The 19,832-nt window shown below is 31.8% G+C and overlaps 1 protein-coding gene across 3 annotated transcripts in view; it reads left to right on the top strand.

Moving 5' to 3' along the window:
* LOC107436224 (uncharacterized) overlaps positions 1-19,832 on the top strand; it is a 52,604-nt gene that overhangs the window by 30,519 nt on the left and 2,253 nt on the right. For 2 of the 3 annotated variants that reach the window (XM_087153873.1, XM_087153874.1), the window contains exons 3-6: positions 11,971-12,192; positions 15,112-15,230; positions 15,332-15,392; positions 18,419-18,549. In XM_087153873.1, the coding sequence (XP_087009999.1) occupies positions 11,991-12,192; positions 15,112-15,230; positions 15,332-15,392; positions 18,419-18,549 (513 nt within the window). In that variant the 5' untranslated portion in view covers positions 11,971-11,990. Of the gene's footprint in view, positions 1-32; positions 434-11,970; positions 12,193-15,111; positions 15,231-15,331; positions 15,393-18,418; positions 18,550-19,832 lie in introns of those variants that run through there. The other variant, XM_016047851.4, reaches the window with a different exon arrangement.

Raw genomic sequence — 19,832 nt, 5'->3', positions numbered from 1 at the left:
AACTAACCCAAACGATTTCTCAAAGATCCGCCAAGATCTCGCCAATATAAGCTGCCAAACAAAAAAAGGGCTGAGAGAAGTTTTCTCATTCGGGGCTTCATGACGTCTCCACAGAAGAAGTATCATCCCGTAGATTATAAACAAAGGCACGTGTTAATTAATCGCAACTGTCTGGCTCTCGTACTGCTAGAAGACCGGACAGAAAGTGCCGGACAAAATGGACACGATATTTTTTTGGATTTCCTGCAGCAGAATTCTATGTGTTTTTGGAATTCCTGCCTTTCACGTTCTGTGTCCAGTCTGGAGTACAAAGGGTACTTAGTACCCTGCACCCTTTTAATTTCGGGGACGGATTTTTCTCTGGAAGTGGTGAGATCGGCCTGGTCCCGGAGGACTCTTAGACCCCCCACAGGATACACAATAAACAAACTTGGTAAGTACTCTGGAACATTTATTTCATTTTCTGGGATATCAAAACATTTTAAATATCAATTAGAATGAGTTTTAACCGAACAACCGAATTTTGTCTCAATAGATAATTAATGATGTGCACCTGTGGGCACAGGTGCTATCCAGGGGTCAGGTATAGAGCACCAACTGGCGGCCCGCGAATATATTATTTCTCTCTTTGAGGACAATTTTCGTAAAAAATCTATATGGGTTTTAAATATTTTGAAGTTTTTATATCTTAACAATTTGATACCTGTTGCACATTAATTGTTTAATACCAAAGTGCACATTAAAGTTACTATAATGTTTTAATATGCAATTAAATATTTTTAAAAAGCTACTTCTTATTTTAATTTGTAATTCAATACTTTTGTTTCGTACAACTTGAAAAAAATCTGACAGTAATATTTAATCTTCCTACAAACATAAGTCTTACATGAAATTTTGATAAAGTTGCGGCCCCGCCATTTGACTGTTGTATGATGGAAACCCCTGGTATAGAGGGATACTCTTCTGTGGAGAAAAACAAATTGAAAGGGAAAAAAAGATTTTCCTTACTGATCGTTTAACTATATATTAGAATTTCCATTAGCGACATATATTTGTGCCATTTCCAAAAATGTCGGTTTCAACGATTCAAAAATAAATTAATTTAGTCTTAATTATTATAAAACGAGCTGAATAACCCTTATTTCTCAGCACGGGGTGAAAAAATAAAAGAAATGAGCTACAAGTATATTTTTAATAAACAAAATTTCATAAAAAACATTTTTTAATTTTTGACACTATATAAATTTTGCATTTTTCTTTTTAAATATCAAAACAGTTTGCTGTGATTTAAATTTAATTTTGCTTCATTTATAGGAAAAACTGTCTTTCATTTAATTGGACTCGTGTTCGTGAGTTCGAATCCCTCTGTAATTAATGGCGTGTGTCCTCAAAGTTCCCATAACAAATCAATACTTCTGGTGGTACTGATCTAAGAGTTCCCTCGTCTTCTGGATAGGGGTCAAAATGACAAGACCATGGAATTGGAACTCAAATTTGGGTGGGAGGACGATTATGAAATGAAATGATTTTTTAAGTAAACTTAATTATGCAAAATGCCAATGGAAAGAAAATAGGGAAACAATTATTTCAATTTAATAAATTATGCAATTCTCCTAGAGATTCAAAATAAAATAAATTTCTCAACGTTTATAAAACCTCCATTCAATTTATTTTATTCATTTTCAACCTACAGTACTGGTCCCTTATTAGACGTTCAATTACTCAGGTGACAGATTTAATGTTTTTATGCAACCGGTCTGCACTTGTTTACGATAGTGTATCAATGGCTTAAATTAAACGATGTATAATATAAATATAGAATATTTATTGTATCAAGCATTTTATTAGTATAATAATTGAACCAAATTACTAGACGCACTACTATTACTAGTCGCGTTTTAATAATTGCATGTTTTGCACAAGTACAGATGCAATACTTTTATATTTAAACATAATGGGTTTTAATTCAAGAGATTTTTTATATACTTCCTATTTGTATTTATTTTTAACGTATTGCATTACAATGTTAACCCATTGACACAGGAACGTAAACAAGTGCAAACCGGTTTCAGTCGAGTAAAAGCAATAAGGCTGCCTAGTATCACCTGATAATTAAGATTTTACATGAAATCTTATAATGCGTCTAATAATTTGGACTGTACGCATATGAGCAATTCTACAAATAAACGCCAGTTAGGCGGCCAAAAAATAATAAATTTTTTTTTGGGAGGCACACTATTTCTACATGAATTTTCTTCTTCCTTACACCCTAAAAAGGCAAGAAAAAATCGTGAACATGAAATTTTTTCTTTGTGACATACTTTAAATGTGACATACTCTTTCTGACATACTCAGATAAATCTGAGCCGTTTATTCAGATAAAACGATTTTTACATAAATATAATATTATTATAATGTCTCTCTAATATGTATTTATAGAGATTTCATACTATAAGATTATATTTTAGTATAAAAAACAAAACTAAAAAAATTTAATCAAAGTTCGTAAATTGAAAAAGTCGGGAAAAATTCAAAATTGGTATTTTGTCATTTAAAGTATGTCACAAAGAAAAAATTTCATGTTTAATATTTTTCTTGCTTTTTCAGGGTGTAAAAAAGAAGAAAATTCATGTAGAAATAGCGTGCCCCCCCCCCCAAAAAAAATTATTTTTGTTGTTTGCCTAATTTGCGTTGATTTCTAGAATTGCTCATATCGTCGCTTTTATCGCCGTAAAACTCAAAAAAATCGAAAAATGAGATATTTGGGTCATTTTGTGTAAAAAAAAATCACCCTTTTAGAGAAAAAAAGTATTATCTTCATAGTTCAATAAAATTAATTTAGAGAGCAGATACATCGTTATCGCATTGGCGTGATTAGCATTAGATAGAAATTGCTCTCCTGAAAAATTTGCTTTTTTGAGTTACCACGGTTTAGTTTCAAAGCGACGATATGAGAAATTCTACAAATAAACGCCAATTTTTATACTAAAATATAATCTTATACTATGAAATCTCTATAAATACATTTTAGAAAAACATTATAATAATATTATATTTATGTAAAAATCGTTTTATCTGAATAAACGGCTCAGATTTATCTGAGTATGTCAGAAAGAGTATGTCACATTTAAAGTATGTCACAAAGAAAAAATTTCATGTTCACGATTTTTTCTCGCCTTTTTAGTGTGTAAGGAAGAAGAAAATTCATGTAGAAATAGTGTGCCCTCCAAATTTTTTTTAATTTTTTTTTGGCCGCCTAACTGGCGTTTATTTGTAGAATTGCTCATATACCAAGAATCAGTTCAAAATATTTCATTTATGTTAATAATTTCATTTTAGTCTCTTTTTTGTGTGGTTAAAACTGCTAAAGAACTCTATAGTGCCAAAGGAGGTACTATTAATTAGGATTCCATAGTAGAAAAAAAAAGTCTTTTTTTTCTTTTTCCTGACAAAATTTACACGTACTGTACTGAAAGTGACTGTTTCAGATTTTCCTTTGTTTTGCATAATTTACTTTAAGATAATTTTTTTTTTCAATCAGCATCAAGCAAATAGATTTTCACCAGTTTAAATTAAGTTAAGGTTAAAAAATAAAAACAAATTTCTCAAAAAAAACGAATGTATTGTAAATTACGTAATCAAAATGATCACATTATTTTAAAGTTTGGATAATGTTTAGTTTCTCAAAAATAACGACTTGAAAAAAATTACGCACTTAGTCATTTTGAGTACGTATATTTTTAATTTACTTAAAAAAAAAAGAAAAAAAAAAACGATACTGAAAAATTGTTTCAACGCTTTATAATTACAGACAATGCATTACTATGACTTATTTATCTTTTAAAAAGTGATGCAAGAAGCTTAGCGAAATTGTAATGCTATAATTTTGTCACAAAAAAAAAAAAAAAAAAAAAAATGCCGTTAAAATTCTTGAACTACGAACCTTTATGGCCTAGTATTTTGCGTATTAGAAAGATATATAATCAGACACAGTTAATACCAGTCAATATTTAATTTGGGCAAGCTAAATAAATAAATAATGGCAAAAATACAGTCAAACCCCGTTATAACGAACCTTCGAGGAACCGAAATTTCTGTTAACCGGGAGTTCACTATATCAGTACCGCAAACAATTTTAACTCATTTTTCCGAACTGCTCCCTTTTATGACACATTATTTACATAAATGACCCAGAAAAAGAAACACGAACATGATTAAAAAACAATATGTAGTCACAAAAAATGTGAATGAAAAATGTGATAGAAGAAGAAAAAAAATGCTTATGGCTACATTCCACTTAATAGGTAGTTTTAAAAAATCGGTAATATGTATTTTATGTAGAAATGACCAAAAAAATGATGAAGAAAAAGACAGAAAAAAAATCATACTATCCTACAATTTCCTTTTGGTTCACAAAATATAATCTGTGTATAACAATGCAGGGGAGCGAACATCATTTCGTTCACTATATCCGGGAGTTCCCTATAAATTTATTATCACGGGGTTTGACCGTATTACTCCTGCCATCCTCTGAAATTTTTGATGCCTTTTTTTAAATTTAATTTTCAATTTACAAACTGTAATAGAATTTAAATAATCCATGTATGATACATACATAATTGTATCGGTACAAATAGACATTTTGGAGTTTAAATATTTTATTGATCTCTCACTATTTTAAAAAAAAATACTTCTTTCAAAACATTTTTCGTTCGTTTTGAAGTCTTATACTGAATCGAATATAACACATGGATTCACAAGCAGTATTATACAATGAAAATACGCTAAGAAAATAAATATTGAAATAAGTGACGAAAATAATAATAAAGTGCGAGTTTTCCTGTTCGAATCATTAGTCAACCACTTCGTAAAATAAAAGGTTCTTAGACACTATTATTTCATAATTATGTTTTGGAATAAGGAAGATTTTCCACATAGATAAAAAAAAATCATACTTTGAGAATAAAAGACCTAAAGTAAAGATCGCATAGTGTTCTAAGTAGCCAAATCTTTCAACAAAAAATGAGCACCTTTTAAGTACTCTTTAAGCACTCAAAAATATTTATAAGCACTATATACATTAACAGAATGCAAAATAAAAGGTTTACAATTACATGATCATGATAAAATAACTAATTTTTGACAAAGAACTTTTTATTTTATTATATTAGCTATTATAAAATGACCAAGGCCGGCCAGGTGGCCGAGCGGTCAGCGTGCCTGACTGTGAAGCCAATGATTGCGGGTTCGAATCCAGCTCCGGGCATGGAGGTTTCTCTCTGTGTGTGTTACCTATTGTGTGATGTGTGAATGTAGCCCACCCTATAAACGGGTATGTGACAGTGTGGCGTGGGTAATGTTTCGCGCCTTTCGTGACTTAGGTTCACAGGTGCCCACTGGGTAACGTTAAATGAGTAACACCTCCGGCATCTTCCTAGGAGAAGAACGAAAGTTCAGTGCCTGCCGTTAAAAATAAATAAATAAATAAATAAAATAAAATGACCAAGAGATTTTTCGGTTCGATATCAGAGGGTGGAAAATGAAGCTTGAAATTGAGAATATCTTGAAAATTCAGCAGAGTTGCACACGAGAGTGCAAGAATCTTACCGAACCCAGCTCATGCGGACTCGCAAGTATTTCATTAAACATGTAAAACGCTTTCATACTCTACCGACCGACGGTACGCCGAAATGGATTGTGGTTGAATGAATTGTGAAAACGTTTATTAGAACAATGTGGAAAGCACGCTTTTGCATAATATATGGCGAAAATCGACATTGTAACGAAAGAAAAAAAAATCTCATTTTCGAAAAGGGAAAATGAAGCACTTTTATTAAAACACCCAATGAAAAAAAGCTTTAAAAAAATAATAATCGAAAATAAGCACCTTGATACTGGCTAAATCAGCAATTAAAAATGTTTCATGAAGAATTTTTATTGGATCTTCACTCCCTTCAGTATCACGTACCGCAGTGGACTGATCGTCAAGACACGGTTCCCAGCAGATCACCGCAGTCAAGCATCACTGGCTGCGGTCAGTGTGCGGGTAGGTGACCACTTGGATCAATCTGCGTAGGGACCGAGGGTGAGCAGTATCAGTCCTCGTTAAACTGTTCTACCGTAAAGTGCTCGACTTTGCGCGCAGGTCGTCGGGCTTGTCAGACTATGAATTTCAATGAACAAGGTTCGAGTTAGAGTCAGAGATCACGAGTTCGAAAAACCTCTGAAGGAGGGAGTTCGAACATTTAAAAATAGTTTAAAGACAGAATTTGCATAGTATTAATTTTGAGTGTGTAAGTACCCTCATTATGCAAGTGTTACTTTGTATATATATATATAACAAATCAAGATTGGATTTGGTTTTTGGTTTCGTTTAATTTTCATGACTGTATGTTATTGAATTCGTTACCTCATGTTATGGAGAGGATTGTTTTCCTTTATGATGTTTAAGTGAAGTTATGATTTTTATTGCTTAATAAAATTTATGATTAGTTAAAAGATGACTTTTTCATTATGCTTACTGGGCATTTTCCACAACGCATTAAACTCTGCCAGCAGGGCTACCGAAGCGGGGGTGCCATCCCCTCCGCAGAGGATCAAAATTGTGATGGCATGTCTTCGGATCATCCTCCGGGATGTTTCCCAGACCGTCGCCAATAGCCCATTGTGCAGCTCTAGTGCGACGTAAATTAACAACAACAACCCTTCAGTATCACATCTATTACTGACTTGACAGCCTCACTCCGTATCTTCAAATTTATTTCAAGTAAATCCAATGAGAAGAATATGTTGTTAAAATTCCAATACCATTTTGCGATACGCGTCATTTGAACCCGGTTAATACTAATAAAAGAATTTTTTTTTAATTTTTATTAAAATGTTTTTTAAGATATCTTCTCGCTTCTTAATTTTATTTCATTTGAAATAAATTCCTTGTCCTACTTCTTACATGTGTGTATTATATATATATATATATATATATTAATATAGCCAAAGCAAAATTCAATAATGTGAGGAGTACTCATAAAAAATGAAACAAAAGGAAAATGGAACACATTAAAGCAAAAAAATGTACGAAATAAAACATATTAAGCAAAAAATAGAAAATAAAATGCAACGAAAATACAGAAAATATAAAATGTAATCTATAAAGCAAGTAGCGATTTCAAATGAAGTATTCGTATACATATATATTCGTATAATATATATATATATATATATATATATGGAATCATTTAAGAATGATTTGAAATATTTTAGTAGCAAATTTGCCAGATTACAAAATATGAAAATAGAAGCGTAAATAGAGGTTTCTTTTATGGCGCGTCCTTACTGAATAATACAATACTGAAGCAATTGTACTGAATAAATTGCAATACTGAAGCGCGTTTGATTTGTTAGTTACCTTGGATGGATCCGAAAATGGAAATGAAAAAGATAAAAATGCCGTGGTGGCGCAGGGTATAGAACGTTCGCCTTCCAATGAGGTGAACCGAGATCGAAGCTCGGCGATGGCTGGGATACGAATTTCGCATCCAGCTTGCACAGACCACAGTGCTGACGTGAAATATCCTCAGTGGTAGACGGATCATGGGTTAGAGTCCCCTTGCCGTCAGGCTAACCGTGGGAGGTTCTCGTGGTCTCCTTGTAACGCAAATGCAGGTTAGATCCATCAAAAAGTCCTCCACGGAGGCAAATTTCTCCCAATACTTGATCCAGGAGTTCCCTTGTCTTCTGGATTAGGTTCAAAATGACAAGGCTACGGAGTTGAACATGAGTCGTCGTAAACCCATAAAATTGGGTCGGCTGTTCAACGACAGTTAGAATATAAAAAAAATAAAATGAATAAGGTTTATATTTAAATATACAATTTTAATGATGTTAGAAAACTAACATTTATAAAAAAAAAAAATTACGCATGGTAAAAAACACATAAATTTAGTTAACAAAGAAGTCTTTAGTAAATTTATCATTAACAAGTAACAATTCCTACAAAGTCAATACAAAGAAACATTTTATTTTAGTTACTTTTTATTAAATAATTAAAAAAATAAATTTTTATAATTTTAATCCATAATTAATTAATTAAATTTAATGAATGAATTAACATTTTAAAAAACTGTATTAACATCAAGAATCATACAAGTTTAAAAAAAAGTATTTGAACTAGAATGAATGAATGAATAAGAAGTATTTAATTAACGATTGAAAATTCGAACGAGGAAGAGTGTGAATTAATAGTAGGAATTGAATAATAACATACATTAACTCAATGATAGATTAATGTAATAATAAAATTTAAAAAACTTAATTAAACTAGTTGGGTATCCATTGTTTTTTTTAATCAAATTTTGAAAGAATTTGTTTTTTGGATAAATTGGATTTGTTACTTGGGAATTTGGATTAATACATATTCCTTTCCATTCCATTACATATTCTTTTAATGTGTGTTATAAATTTGTTTAAAAATTATATTCAAATAAATTTTTTTTAGAAACATTAGAATTCCAAGTAATTAGTTTATTTATATCAAAATTTAAATAATTTATATTATCGTATAAATCAACAAAACATATGTTTTCTTCTTTTTTAAATACCTAAAACCGAAAAATTAAAAATCATGAATACGAACCAAATTTAATAACTCGGGGTGAATATTATTTAGCAAAATTGCATAATCTTGAAAATTAAAGATAATTAAATCATCCATAAATCTAAAAACAAATTTAATATTAAGAGAATGATTTTTTTCATAATAATGTAAAAATAAGTTAGCTAAGAGAGATGAAAAATTTATATCCTTGTGAAGTTCCTTCAATTTAAAGAAAAATAATTATTAAAATCCATTGTAAAGATAAAAAAGACAAAAATAAATTAGAATTTCCCAATAATCAGGAGATCGTAATGAAGGACATATTTAAAATCATAGTAATAACTGAAAAAAAAAAAACACTTTTTAGTTTAGAAAGGGGAGAATAAACATAATAGCAAAATTAAATCAGATCCACCCAAGTGTGTATTGAATGAAATACGAAAATTAATTCATCGATTGTAAATAATCCATTCATTGATTGAAAATTAATTCCTTGATTCCAAGCTTTTCCGTTGAAAATAAATAAATTCTGAAAAAAAAAATTAATGCTTTGATGACAGCTCATTTTTTAGTAATATTACTTCCCGCTTATTAGTTTTTCCATATCATTTCCCAGCCAGCGACAAAAACAAATATAAAGCTCAAGATCGAAGATAATTTCAAAAACAGTTATGATATGATTAAAAAATATCATTCCTATTATTTTCTATAGAAATAGTAGTTCTAATTTATTTATCGTTTTCTTTACTTTTTAATTCTGCCAAAAATATCGTTTTAAAGATTTTTGCTTACCATTCTTCTCCCACCTATCCCGCTCTTAAAAATTTTGAATAAAAAATTTATTTCTTAGAAACAGTTTCTTTTTGTTGTTATTTTAAAAGAATGTTTTACAATTTCTTTGTGAAAAAGACGTTACAAAAAATAAACGCATAGAAAAATAACAAAAAATAAATAAATGAGACTATTTATGTAAGACTATACACGCTTACTATAAATACAGTTAGTTCACTTTCACGTAATGCTTCACATACTGATACATCGTCAATAAAAGTTTGTTATAAAGTGGGTTTGAAAACATAGTAAACCAGAATGAAATAAAGTCTTTTTTTTCTTCTTTCTTCTTCCCTCCACGCTAAGAATGCCAAGGATCTTCGTGATCATCAACTTTTAATCCATTGTATTCACGCAATTAATCATCGGCACAGGCAGGTGATTTCGATCACGTATCACCTGAGGTTGAGAGAGGGATCAACTGTTTTAAAAAAAACAACAACAAAGGAATCATTTGAATGAAATAAAATGCAGCCTTCCAACGCTTTATTTAAATTGCAAATATTGATTGGATCATTCTGTTATAAAACTATTAAACTTGCATTAGAATAGAAAAATAAAAATTAATTACAATTTTCCGTTAATTTACAATTACAATTAAATTAATTAATCCCGTTAATTTACAATTAATAGGTTAATTTACAATTTTCCGTTAACAACATAGTTCCGCTATTAATACATTATGGCCAAATGCTGAAGTATAAATTTTTATTTTCTTTAATTAGAAAAGTAATTTAATTTTCTTTTTTTTTTGGGGGGGGGGGAGGTTTGGACCTTTTAAAACAAAAATGTTACAAAGCAGTCTGCTAAATGAACTGCTCACAATTTTTTTAAATATATATATAAATATATGTAGATGTATATAGATAGATAGATACGGAATAGCCTTTCACAAAAAAGTGAATAGATGACCAAAAATAATGAATAGATGATAATTCTAAAAGTTCGAATGTTAGATTGAACACTATTCTTCACACACACGCACTGTTTTATAATACTAGCTCTAATATTGGAAGATAGGATTCAGGAGTCTAGCGTTTTCTAGCACGGCAGTATTATATTGCATCTTTCTAATGTTAGATAATATCATTTTGCTAACTGGGTTACATTAAAAAATATTTTTTAAAATTAAAATAAGACTTATTTCAGAAATATTAGCGAAATATCACAAAATGATATCAAACGCTTATGTCAGAACATGTTTCAAAAATATTAGCTAATATATCTAATATAATATTAGCTATGTATCATACAATATATATATATATATATATATATATATATATATATATATATATATATATATATATATATATATATATATATATATATATATATATATATATGTATATATATATATATATATATATATATATATATATATATATATATATGTATATATATATATATATATATATATATATATATATATATATATATATATATATATATATATATATATATATATATATATATATATATATATATATATATACATATATATATATATATATATATATATATATATATATATATATATATATATATATATATATATATATATATATATATATATATATATATATATCTGTGTGTGTGTGTGTGCGTGTGTGTATGTCTTCTAAATATATCGCTGGTTCAAAACTAAAATACGAAACCCCCTAGCGAATACGAATAAGACTCAATAACTTTTAAGAACAATCTGAATGTGAAACGGTCACTTGATACAAGCGCTTGGCGCTTTTCACTCTTTTTTATTATTCATCAACTTTTGTTGTTCATCTTTTATAGTTATGTTTATTAAATTACACTAAAATGTTAATTAGCTTGGTCTTCATTCTTACTTAGATATTTATTATTAAATAGTTTTCCCGTAGTTTTTTCTGCAATTAGCGTCGGTTCTAAATTCTAATGGTTTATGCTGATTTTTTTCTTCCTTTTACTCTTTTCGGAGATTTAATGTCCCCGAAAGGCAATCTTGTGTCGGAACTTCCCTTTTATTGTCACGAAAATATTTATACTAAAAACCTTTTTTAAAAAAAGCAAAAATATTGCAGATTTAAACCTTTCGTCCTAAAAGGATTAAAAATTAGGTCTATAATGACGTTTTAGCTGTGAATTCATACGAGTGATTGGATCCAATTGCATCTCCATTAAAATTTCCAGACAAGGTGGATTTTAGCTAAGCATACGAGACTTTGCGAGAAGAAACCTTATAATGACCTAGATTTTTACCTTGAGAGACTAGCTTTATGAAAGGATTTTTTCACGCTTGAAAACCCCAAGTCAACCTCGATGTAAGGTTTTCATAGAGAAGGTCTTGTCCTAGGTTTTTGATAAGGGTAATGTGCCTAGAATAAAGCAGATGGTCACAGATCTCGTTTTAAGGTTTGAAGGTTTACACGTAAACCGCACGAAAAACCATTTTAGGTTTACATTAAAGTTTTTTTGTTGAGTTAAAATAAACCTTATGGGGGAGAGTTGCACCTCGAGGAATATCACGAAAAGAGCGACGGAATACAGAAAAGTGTATTTTTTGTTGACAGGTGACATCAGTGTGTTGGAGATGGTTGCAGCGCCCCAGACTCATTTTGCGCCCCTCTCCGAAGCCCTGTGCAAGGTTGTGGCTGACCTGAACGGCAAAGCGGACACAAATGCAATCAGAGTGAAACTGGAAGAGAATTTTCCGGAAATGCAGTCGCCGTCCGAAGAGATTCTACAGAAATCACTCAACTCCCTCATGAGGGAAAGAAAACTCCACTACACAGGTGAGTTCTTTACACCCCCTAAGCACTTCCGAGGTTACTTTTTAAATCTTTTCTCTTTTTAATACAGTCAGTATGGATGGTGTTTTCAATAGAAATGTAAACAATAACAATCTCGAGCTTGGGACCTACTCTAGTTCCGGTTAAAAAGCTTGCAGCTGCTTACTACATGTTATTCTGATAGGCGATATTTTCAAACGGATAATTTTGTTTTCAACAAAAGAAATAAACTAGATAATTTCTGAGCTCAAATCTGCCGTATTTCATAAGATATTAATGTTTTTATGAAATTCTGGGGAGTTTGGAATGAAAATTTGTTTTAGTTATTTTGTTATTTATTATTAAAAAAGGTAACATGGTTGCTAGATTTTGAATAACTCGCTTTTTTGGCAGTCTTGATTTGGCCTCTTTCCATTTGTTTATTACTGTTTGTTCGTGTTGCAAGCTGTGCACCATCTTACGTTAGTGTTAACACTTTTAGTATTGTAAACGCAAGTATTGTTAGCATTGTAAACATGAGTAATAAGTAATCAAATGCATTGTTTGGAAGAATCTCAAAACACAATGATGCCAAATGGCTTTAAAATACAACTGAAACACTAACCCGGAAATTTAGGCAGTCTCGAGCTTGCAGCGCTCCCTAGTGTAGAAAACACCATCCATAATAAACCTTCAATTCCGGTTCACTATAACCGCAGTACTGCAAGCAATTTTAACTCATTTTTTCCGCTCTCTTTGATTGCGCATTTAAATAAATGATCCATAAAAAGAAATACAAAAATGATTAGAGAACAAAAAGTGTGTTCACTTTTATTTTTTCTGACTCTTCCTTCGTCTCGCGTACAAACAAATTTAGAGATGGCCGTTATCGCGGGATGGGAAACTGAGATAGAAGAAGCAAACAAGAAAAAAAAAATGCCTATGGCTACATTCCACTCTATAGATGGTTTTAAAAATATGTATGTTATGTAGAAATGGCCAAAAAATGAAGAAGAAAAATCAGTCGAAGAGAGAAAAAAAGATCATACTATCCAATTTCATTTTGATTCACTCTATCCACAAAAAATAATACTATATGCGTATAGCAAGGCACGGGAGCGAACATTTCGTCCACTATATCCGGGAGTTCACTATGAACCATGTTCACTATAACGGGGTTTGACTGTATTTTGATACTCTAAATAATTTTTAAAATATTTTTCAAAAACGGACTCATGAAAGTATTCAATAAAGGTTCGAATCCCAGCGATGGCTGATCGATGCAGCGCTGACGCAAAATTCAATGACACTGTCTACTTGCTTTCGGGCTAACCGTAGGAGGTTTTCGTAATTTTCTTCACTACTTAACACAAAAGCGGGTCATCAAAAAGTCCATCGCAAAGGTTAACGTGTTTTAAGGATGGGTCCGATCGTCTTATGGATAAAATGACAGGAAGTTGAACATTGCTAGTCGACAACTCAAGATTGGGTCGGCTATTCAGTGTTCCTCCTCTCCTTTTCCTTTGACCATAATTAAAACTTATATTCCTCTTTAATAACTCACCAAGTTTTGATAACTCTTTATTTCACTCATTTGTAATATCTTATGAGCATATTTTTTTTACTTAATTTTTTGGCAACGATTCTAAGAAATTATGAAGGAGAAATAAGCTGTATTAAAATGTGTTATTTTCAGGAAGCTTTTAATTTTATTTAAACAATGTTGTTTATTTAAGTTTCAATATCGCATTTTTTTAGATATCGTCCCCCACGTGTGCGTAGTTACATTACAGATCGGTAGGTGGCACTACTGTTGATTTCACACATTTTCCCCTTCTTGAGTGATTTTCGTAACTAATGGATAAATAATTAATGTATAAATGTCAGGGCCCGACTTAACCTAGTTGGGGCCGCGGACAAAAACTTCTTTGGGGGCCCCCTCTGCTTTACTACTTCAGTGATGAACTGAACTTTATAAAGGTATTTAAATTGTTCACCTCATTATACATAAGTGACAAAAAAATTGACTGGAACCTTAAATAGCTGTAAAGTCCACCCCTCCAATAGTCAGGCGAAATATCGTTCTGTCCGTTTTATTGATTTTCTGACAATTCTATGTCCATGATCAGGGCGCGTAGCCAAGTTATTCAATAAAAGATAAGCACCTTTTAAGCTCTTAAAAAATATTTTTAAGCACTTTAGTAGAATATCATTAATTAAGCAGGGTTGGAAAGTTTTTAGCAGTTGATCGTTTTATCTTGTTTTAACCGTCATGTCAAAAAAAAAAAAAAAAAAAAAAAATTGGCATTGTTTTTGATAATTGTCAAAAATCATGAAATTTTGAATCGGGTAAAACGAATGGCGTTTTCATACGCTACGGATTGACAATACGCCGAAATAGATTGGGGTTGAACGAATTGTGAAAAAGTTGAATAGAAAAATGTGAACTCTGTGTCGTTTTGCATAATTCGAAGTGAAAATCAACATAGTAAAGGAAAAATCTCATTTAAAAAAATGAAAAATTAAGCACTTTTTAAAAACACCCAATGATAAAAGCACCTTTAAAGGCTTTTAAAAAACGAAAATAAGCACCTTTAAGCACTTTTTAAAAAACGCTACGCACCCTGATCATGCCGCATGCAGTTTTCTGGTTGTCATCCAGCTGCGAAAAATTCATATCCTTGTTGACTATAGGGCAGAATTCAGCTAAATGTACGCCAATAGGATGATTCACTTAACCCTCATCAGAAGCCTTTTATAAACACATCGCATTTTGAGTACAGGCTTTTGATGGTCCATGGAAATTGCGAAAGTGTAGCTGAATTCCGCACTGGAAAGCCACGAAATATAGACTGTGTTTAGATCCACGGATATTTTGTGCAAAAAAAAAGAGAAGGAAGCTTTCTAGTCGAATTCCTCTGATAAAAGTAAATTTGTTTTCAGGAGGCTATTACGTGGCTGACAGACAGCATCATCATCCATCATTCGAAAGACAGATGCTGATGACCAATGAAGAGGCGATTGTTAAATTACACGGCGACGCTTCCAGTCTCTTAACACAGGTACACCCCCCTTCTCTTGCAGCCGGACCCATCTTTTCAATCCGCACTCTAATGTAATGGACAGTTTTATATTGATTTGTACTCAACATCTATTTTTGCAGACTTGTTCCCACCTTCAGATGATGGACATCCGAATAGGGAATAATGAAGAGAAGAGAGAAGGTAAAAATATGTATGAATCAAAACACGAGGGGACCTCCTTGAATGTAGGAGGCCCTCCCCACATCCCGGGAGCTTTTTAAACATTTTTTTTTTGCACACTCATTCGTTTATCGAAAGCACTTTGAATGGAGAGGTGTACACATTTTTATTCATGCTTAAAGAAAGTAATTTATAGGTAATACAAACTTCCAACGAAATCGATCGAATAATTCCTGAGAAATCAAATTAAAAAAAAAAAAAAAAGTTGTTAGGTATAAATTTTTGATTCGTTTAAAAAGTTGTCGAGATACGCAAAATGAATATTAAAGAGTTCAAAAGGCCGACCGTTCTTCTGACAGATCCTATCTCCCAGATTTTGTGGCCCCATATTTTGCAGGATAAGAAATCCACTGAAAAGAAAGGTGTGTTTCATCAGATTCCGATTTATAAATCGGATGCACTCATTCATTATAGCTCGCTCACCAGGAATTGGCACTTGGCACCGCCTTCATCACGTGTTATATGCGACTGGGAGAAAGATGTGAACAATCCTGAACAAGATTGCTATTTGGCGATTGTATGGCAAAAATATTTATTTCGCTAACTTTATCTGCATTTTTTACCATTAAATTGGATGATGTTTCGCTCCATTTTTTATATTTCTCTCCTCTTTGAGACATCTTGCTGGGAAAACAGCAGTTTTTAAATTTAAAATATATTTAATTAGCTAGAAAAACGAAATATAGAATAGCAGATGATAAAGCGATAAGTAAGTGACTGAAAAAGAATTCACTGTTTGTGTTCGGCGCGCATTAAGGGTTGTCTCAATTTCAGGCGAGGAGATGTTTCGCTTCTTACGCCCGCCCTGAAATGAGCTCTGCGTCTGAAGAGGGTGGAGCCAAGTGCCAACTCCTGGTGAACGCTTAGAGGAGTTCTAAGGGTGAACGAACTGTAGCCTATATAAAGTCACTCCTTGACGAGGATGGAGTTCTAGTACTTGAAGATCCATACACCAGATCAAAAGCTATTCGTCCGACTGTTGTTTCTGAAGCATACGTTGAAATGGATTTGCATGGAACCTGTTATAGTATTTTTCTTTGTTTGTTTTTTCTATAGTGTCGTAAGACACGGTTCCCAGAAGATCATCGAAATCAGTGAGAGGATGAGCCCTCGTTGAACTGTTCGCCTTCGCGCAGATCGTCAGGCCATCAAAGCGGGAGAACTATACCCTTCCATAGACCAGTGTTTCCCAAATTTATGACTTTTGTGTACCCCTTCTAAATTTTTCGTAACGCTGCGTACCACTAATAAAAAATGAATGTATTTTTTACTATAAAAAAATCGCACAAAAGTTAAAAATCACAACTGGCTGTTGACACCACTCATTATTAACTGTTAACTCTGCAAAAAATAGCCAATAGAAAAATATGTAATCGTAAATTTTCATGGCTAGTTTTGTTTTTAAATAAAATTTTTCGAAATTTTCGTTTGTTGCAAGATATTTCGCATAAGAACGCGTACCCCCACTAAACTGTTCCCGTACCCCTGGGGGTACGCGTACCACACTTTGGGAAGCACTGCAGTAGAAGATCAAAATTGTGATGTCATCTTCAGGGATGTTACCTAGACAAGACCGTCGTCTTTTGAGTAGCGGCGTAAAATGAAGTATGACTACTATACTATTAACCACTTCCCTGGTCAATTATTTTGAAAAAAAAAATCTATATATATTTTTTATTTTATTAATAAATACAAGGAACTAAAACAAAACATAATGTACAAGTTTTAGGTTGAAATTTGAATTTTTTTTAAAGGTAAGAAACCTTTAATTTAAAATCAGTTTACGATCCTGAGTTATTTCTGGCAAATGAAAAAAAAGTTAAATATTTGTCTTTGTACGATAGATCTGAAAACAAGGGACAACACAAAATGATACTTTTCAAACGTCAGTGAAGGAATACGCCATTTGGTTTTACTCTACAGCAGTGTTTCCCAAAGTGTGGTACGCGTACCCCCAGGGGTACGGGAACAGCTCGGCGGGGGTACGCGTTCTTATGCGAAATATTTTGCGAAAACGAAACAAACGAAAATTACAAAAATTTTGATTTAAAAATAAAGCTAGTCATGAAAATTTGCGAATACGTATTTTTCTATTGGCTATTTTTTGCAGAGTTAGCAGTTAAGAATTATAGATAATAATTAATAGTGTCAACAGCCAGTTGTGATTTTTAACTTTTGTGTAATTTTTTTATAGTAAAAAATGCATTCTTATTTTTATTGATGGTACACAGGATTACAAAAAATTAAGAAAGGGTGCACAAAAGTCATAAGTTTGGGAAACACTGCTCTACAGTAACCATTGTATATACAATATCACAAAACACGTGTGCAGTCCCACATCAAAACTTCCAAACAAAACTTGGCAATCTTCTAATCATAGCAGATTATGTTTTTTGCTTCCGACAGACTTAAAAAGTGATGAAACAAAATGTACCGACACATTCTGCTAAGCCCGAGTTAACTCGGGATGATAAATATTTGCAATATATACGTACCCGAGTTAACTCGGGATAATCAGGTAAGCGGTTAAGAGTGTTTTTTTAGCACTGTACATAAAGAGATCGCAAAATAATAATAAAATTAAAAAAATATTGACAGATATTGTTTAAGCTACAATCATTGCGAAGTGCTCACAGGAAATTAAAAAGGCAGTCTCATGTGTCGTTGGAAAAGTAAAAACTAAGGCGGTTCTGTAAAAAAAATATTCGTTTAACAAAGATATAGTTTGTCTAAAGTAAGAACTCCCCTTACCACTCGTCTGGACTTGTAGCGGTGACTATGGCAACGAGAGTATAACTATTTTAAGTAGGGGTGTAGTCTAGGACAGGTTTTGGATCGGGTCGGAGAGAGAATCTTTTCATTCGGTCTATTGTGTTAGCCCTAGAGTGAAGAAGGGAAGCAACCTTATTCTTGTTTTCATAGAAGCAGATTTGGTGACAGGGGTAGTTCTTACCGTAGACAAACTAAATGAAATGTTTCGGTCTTAGGTGAAGGAAAACAAGAGTCGGTGCTGGCAAAGATACTGAAGAGGATGAAGAGCAACAAACAGACGTTCTCGGCTCAGTTTCCACCCCCAGGCACTCTCCTCTGTCACTCTGTTGCCACTCAGACTCAGAAGGTTTGACCACTTTATCATGAGTATCAAATTGTGATTTCATACTTTAAAGCGCACTAATTGTTGTATACAGGGTGCATTTTAGATTATCATGACTAATGTCAAGAATTTTTCATGACATAACGAAGTTACTATTTTCTCCGACAAAAACACAACAATACATTTAAAAAAGCATTATAGTAACATTAATTGAAATGATAGGTGGAACCAAAACTGTTGTACTCTGCATCTTCATATTTAGAGATTTTAAAACAGAGTAGAAGCAATAATATAGTTGAAAAAAATACAAAAGCAAATATTTTATATTTGCTTTTGTACAAAAGAATACTTTTTTTTTTGTTCATTGGAAAGGAAAGAAATACTCCTGATTTTTCTGTTCTCATTTAGGAATTAAAAAAAATTCTGGCTGGTGACTGAGAATGACTGGCTTGCTTCAGCTTGAATTTGAAAAAATAAAAACAAAAATTCTGAAATCCCAGAAGTTTAAAAGATAATTCACACTAGACATGATGTTTTTTCTTTCATTTTTTGAAAGAACACCGTCAGTTTTAAAGAACAAGATAAAAACATTTTATATTTTAATAAAATATGGCTGTGAGTGGGGATTTTATTGCACATTCAGACATTCGGAACACCATAAATTTGGAGCGAGGGGGGTTAAATTCTATTTTAAAAATAAGATTTTTCGGGGACCTAAATCCATGATTTCTTTTTTAAAAAAAAATAGTTAAAATCATGACATTTCATGACAAATTTTGTTCAATACCGAAATTCATGACTTTCCATGATTTCTCATGACTTCGCAGATACTCTGTTTACCGTGTCGGTGACGCGTGTCAGTAACGAAGTGTTACATTTGCAAATAAACTTTTTTTTTCTTCTTCATAATATCATCTTACATTTTATTTTGGATTCCAAAATTTCTCAGTTTTTGAAATAAAAAGTTTGTCTAAATGATGTCAATTTGTTGTATTGTCAAATTGACTTAATGGCATTTGGCTTTTAATAAATGCTGCAAAAATAAATAATGTCAAGATATTAATAAGGATTTCATACATTTTCCTATTTTCTTAAAATAAAACTTTAAAAGTCTGTATGCATGATTATTTTTAGTAAACTGATTTCTGAAGACATTTGACGAAAAATTAAATTATAACGAGACGAGACATTACTGAAAATTATGATTTTAAGTATTAATGAAACTGTTACAAGTTTTCCTATTTTTAAACAGAGTGAGTAGCCAAATCTTTCATTAAAAAAGAAGTACCTTTTAAGTTCCCAAAAAT

This window comes from Parasteatoda tepidariorum, chromosome 10 (genome assembly GCF_982258835.1).
Source record: "Parasteatoda tepidariorum strain Cologne lab strain chromosome 10, Ptep-v5.0, whole genome shotgun sequence".
NCBI classification, from domain to species: Eukaryota; Metazoa; Arthropoda; class Arachnida; order Araneae; family Theridiidae; genus Parasteatoda; species Parasteatoda tepidariorum.
Note: the sequence above shows the minus strand (reverse complement) of the source record. Positions and strands in the feature narration are given on the sequence as shown.